The following is a 4,816-nucleotide window of genomic DNA, read 5'->3' as shown; positions in this document are numbered from 1 at the left end:
ATGGAGGGTGTGTGTTTGTTTCAATTTTAATTTTTGACATGATTGAGCCAACAACAGTTGCATGAAGCATCACTTGCAATGTGGGAAGATAAAGTAAGAGGGGTTGAGAGTTAAGAAAATTCTCTGTAGAATCAATGCCTCTACTCTACTCTATAGGGATTGCAAGTTTTAAGCCAAACAAACTCAATCATTATAGTCTTTTCATGCACCAATAGTCATTCAACTTTTTCAACAAACATTTTTGGCCGCTTCTTCTGTGCGGTAGGATTTTGGATCATTTTTATGGCAACTACAAACCAAAATTAGAAAAAAAAGAAAAAGAAATGAGTAATGTACCGGTATGAGCGGACGACTCGAGTCAGCCAGCACTCAGACCAACCAACCACCTAATCAAAATAAGAAGGTCACATGACAACATGTGATCGACCGATCCTTGACGATGAACCAACGGTTGATTAAGTCAGTAGAGTTAATCAATTGTTAAGGGTTGTTTAGTGCAATCCTAAACATGAACCAACTTTCTAATCCGGCCCACCATTGAAGGTCCATTAAGATAATATAAATAGCATGCATTTCAAGGAGAGATGTGCGTCATTAACTACAGTACTTTGATGCCCGAGTGTTAACACCTCGACTAACTTGAGGGTTGGAGTGTCTTCTGCAGGTACCATCCCGCCTGTGGAGTCAGACGACCGAGAGGAGGAAGGAGTAGCAAAAAGCTTGAAGCGTCCTATACCGATCGAAGGTGGAAGCAGAACAATCTTTATCTAGACTCCAAACTCGTTCGAGAACAAGTAATTTTATAAATATTTCTCAGTAATTTTATTCAAACACCTTAGCCGTTAATTTAATTCAGAGGAAGGAAAGTGAGTAAAGAAAGTTGAATAGATGGCCGCAAAAGAGAGGTACCTTTGTTTGAATGTTTGGTTTAACTGAGAAGGAAGAAAAACTCGTCATATTTTGGATCAAAGGGGAGGGATAGAGCACACGTGGGTTGGTGTCAGTGTTCATGGATTTGAAGTTAACTCTTCTTCTCATAGAGACAAACATAAACATAATAAAGAAAATAACGTGACAAGAAAAGAAAAAAAAAATAACATCCACTGAGATGTCAATTGAGTAAAATATACACATGCACCATTATTTTTAAAAATGATATGAAAAACTAAAAATAATACTATTTCTGCGAAAGTGCTGTATGAACAACAGAAAAATGATACTTCAACAAGAAGAAATAATAACTAAGTGGGAAAATATTGATATAAAAAATGTTTTTTGTTAAAGTGTCATTTTTTTAATGAGAAATAATAAAGCAAACAAAGGTGATCTAAATCCACAAATGAAATTGAGATGATATTCTTCACCTACTTGTATAGGCCAATGGAGAGTCATTTGATGGAAAAATTTGCGTGAAACATACTATTCCTATGTGGTATTTGAAGGCATATGATTGAAGCTTTTTCTATATGCTTTTTGGCTAATTTTTAGGGTGCTAAATCTAAAACTTAGGTTCCAATCTTCAGATTGTGATGGGCAAAATGACACCATATAACATCAAACACAACATCTAAATGCGAAAATATTTGTAGACTTTGAACTCTATATATGTTATACACACTATCCTCTTGCGTAGCACTCACTCCACACACCAAAAAGTGTTGTAAGATGAGCAACCAATTATTCTATGCGAACCTTGTGCTAGCTTTCTACCTCTCATGTCACTATGCTCTTGCCCAGACTGAAAATTTCAATTTGCCCCTCAAAGCTGTGAATCTTGGAAATTGGCTCGTTATTGAGGGATGGATGAAACCTTCTCTCTTTGATGGAATACCCAACAAAGATCTTTTGGTATGTTGCTAATCACTATCAGATTATTGTTTATTAATAATTTTGTACATTCTATTTTGATCTTTTGGCACTGCCCTCTATTTTTTTATCTTTTCTATCATAGAAAATTGTGTCACTAGTTTACAGTTAAATTATTTGTTTATAGATTATTTTGGTCATTTTCAGGATGGAACTCAAGTGCAGTTAATGTCTACCAAGTTGCAAAAGTATCTCTGTGCAGAAAATGGGGGAGGAAGTATTGTTGTTGCCAACCGCACCAAAGCTTCGGGTTGGGAAACCTTCAGGGTTGGTTCCTCCACATACACTTTCAAGAGTTTTATTTGTTACACATTTATAATTTTGTGTATTTAATTAGTGGCATTTTTTTTGTATCCATCAACAACGCAGTTGTGGAGAGTCAATGAAACGGCCTTCAATTTTAGAGTTTCTAGTAAGCAATTTGTGAGATTGACAAATCAAGACGAAGGAAACAGTTTAGTGGCTGATTCTGATTCACCAAGCGACATGGAAACATTTGAGATTCTGAGGAATGATGATGATCCTAACAGGGTTCGGATCCGAGCACCAAACGGTCTGTTTTTACAGGTACTTTGGTCTTATTTGTGTTTGTACTATTATTTAGCTAACTCTCGTGACCACTATAGATTTTGTAGGATGTAATGTTTCTATGCTCTTACTATTGTTTATCAGGCCATATCGGAGACTGTGGTACTTGCAGATTATGAAGGATCCAGTTGGGATGATAATGACCCTTCAGTCTTCAAAATGAATGTTTTGACAGGAAGCACTCTAAGAGGGGAATACCAAATTACAAATGGTTATGGCCCTGACAAAGCTCCCAAAATCATGCAGGTAAAAATATCAGCTTTAAAGAGAACAAGGGGCAGAAATTCATATCAAATCTTAATTTATCAATGATAAAGCTATGCGGGGCATGCTCATGCAGGATCACAGGAATACGTATATCACTGAAGATGATTTCAAGTTCATGTCAGAAAATGGCTTAAATGGTGTCAGAATTCCCGTGGGGTGGTGGATAGCTCAAGACCCAACACCACCAAAGCCTTTTGTTGGGGGATCCTTGGAAATACTAGACAATGCCTTCACATGGGCAGAGTAAGACCATTTAAGGGACAGTGCCCTGTCAATTTCGTTACAATGTAAAGTTGGAAAAGCCCCTTTTTCTATCACGTTGTCACAATAAATGACACTCTTTAATGTTGTTGCAGAAAGTATGGAATTAAGGTAATTGTGGACCTGCATGCTGCTCCAGGCTCACAAAATGGAAAACCTCACAGTGCATCAAGAGATGGACATGTAGAATGGGGTGATTCATACATATCTGACACTGTGGCAGCCATAGACTTCCTAGCTGAAAGGTTAATGTCCCTTTTACTAATTGTCTAAAATGTGTCACCATCTTGACCCTTATATTTATAAATACATCACACATCATACCATGTACTATATACTATTTGTGTTGATTGCATATACCAAAATTTGGTTTCAGATATGCAAACAGATCAGGTCTGGTAGCAATTGAGCTAATGAATGAGCCTCAAGGTGTCAATTTGGAAAGCCTTAAAAGCTACTATCAAGCAGGTTATGATGCGGTTCGAAAACACACGTCAAGTGCTTACGTGATCATGTCTAACCCTCTGGATAGAGAATCAAAAGTGCTTTTGTCCTTTGCTGGAGCTTTCAGTAAAGTGGCCATTGACGTGCACTACTACAATCTCTTTTCGGATAGGTTCTCCAATATGAATGTGCAGCAGAACATCGACTATGTTAAAAACCAAAGAGCTTCAGATCTTAGCTCTCTCACCACATCTAATGGACCCCTCATTTTTGTTGGCAAGTTTTCTACTTTTTCACATGCAAGAAAGTAGCATAAATGCTTTATCATATTCTTGGATTCTGATATGTGACTTGCATAGCCTTCTTTTAAAAGCTTGTGTTCTAAGAAAACAATAGCATATCATAACATGTTGGTGGAATGTGCAGGGGAGTGGAGTGGTGATTGGAAAGTTCAGAGAGCATCAAAGCAAAGTCAGCAAAAATTTGTGAAAGCCCAATTGGACGTATACTCTGGTGCCAAATTTGGATGGGCTTATTGGGCATACAAATGTGATTCTAACTCTTGGGATATCAAGTGGATGATTGAAAACGATTATGTTAGGCTTAGTTAGTGTGACCTATGCTCAAAAAGAGTGTTGGCTATTTTTATATTTCGATTCTATTCAAGATGAAAGTGTAATTTACAAACGTAAAAAGATAATACTGTTAAACAAAAACAAAACTCACTGTCCCTGGTTAATTCTATACATGCTACAACTTTCTGTTCTTTGCATTCATTCCGAGTTAATTATATAATCGAACATCTCGTATACATAAATATATGATCAGAGTAAATATAAATTTTACTTTATGGAGTAATTTATATTTTTAATTGGTAAGATTAAGTAATAACTAAAGTTGTGTTTGTTTCGGGGTATACTGTTTGGTGCGGATGGGAAGGAAAGTGTGGTATTTGGTTCAACTAACTTGGGAGGAAATGCATGTAATGTTTTGGGTCCACACAAGTCTTCTTTTCTTTTCTTCTCACAAATGGTGAGAGAAATAAATGATTAAAAAAAATTAATATATATAAATAATAATTCTTAACAAGCAACAAGTGTTATATACTTAAAACTAGATCATTCTTATAATAACTTTTATATGTTGTAAAGTAATAAAAATTATAATCTTTTGTAGATAATTTTTTTTTTCAAATAACCCTTCAAAAAAATTTAAAATATATCAAGTATTGAACTTAAGACTAAAGAACCAATGCTAATTATTATTAATATAAAATGATAATAAATGGTAAATATTACTTTTTTATTGAATTTATGTTGCGAGTCAATTAAAACTTCAAAAACATTAACTGCGTTATCCGATCAAAAGTAACATCTTTTTAAAATAAAAA

The 4,816-nt window shown here is 35.3% G+C and overlaps 1 protein-coding gene across 1 annotated transcript; it reads left to right on the top strand.

Annotated features, from left to right (window-relative positions):
• The first annotated feature begins 1,631 nt into the window (after positions 1–1,631).
• Positions 1,632–4,198, top strand: LOC137812384 (putative glucan 1,3-beta-glucosidase A). Its single transcript, XM_068614334.2, has 8 exons — positions 1,632–1,848; positions 2,014–2,133; positions 2,236–2,433; positions 2,539–2,700; positions 2,795–2,964; positions 3,078–3,227; positions 3,359–3,702; positions 3,853–4,198. The coding sequence occupies exons 1-8, from the start codon at positions 1,666–1,668 to the stop codon at positions 4,035–4,037; spliced, it is 1,512 nt and encodes a 503-aa protein (XP_068470435.2). The 5' UTR covers positions 1,632–1,665; the 3' UTR covers positions 4,038–4,198.
• Positions 4,199–4,816: the final 618 nt, after the last annotated feature.

The sequence above is a fragment of the Phaseolus vulgaris genome, chromosome 2, assembly GCF_051622355.1.
Source record: "Phaseolus vulgaris cultivar YP4 chromosome 2, ASM5162235v1, whole genome shotgun sequence".
Taxonomy (NCBI): domain Eukaryota; kingdom Viridiplantae; phylum Streptophyta; class Magnoliopsida; order Fabales; family Fabaceae; genus Phaseolus; species Phaseolus vulgaris.
Note: the sequence above shows the minus strand (reverse complement) of the source record. Positions and strands in the feature narration are given on the sequence as shown.

Bases quoted from the DNA above. Each gene is read 5' to 3' on its own strand.
- LOC137812384 (XM_068614334.2), top strand. From the start codon at position 1,666: ATGAGCAACCAATTATTCTATGCGAACCTTGTGCTAGCTTTCTACCTC. The intron at 2,434-2,538 runs GTACTTTGGTCT...ATTGTTTATCAG, and splicing joins CAAACGGTCTGTTTTTACAG to GCCATATCGGAGACTGTGGT. The intron at 3,228-3,358 runs GTTAATGTCCCT...ATTTGGTTTCAG, and splicing joins ATAGACTTCCTAGCTGAAAG to ATATGCAAACAGATCAGGTC.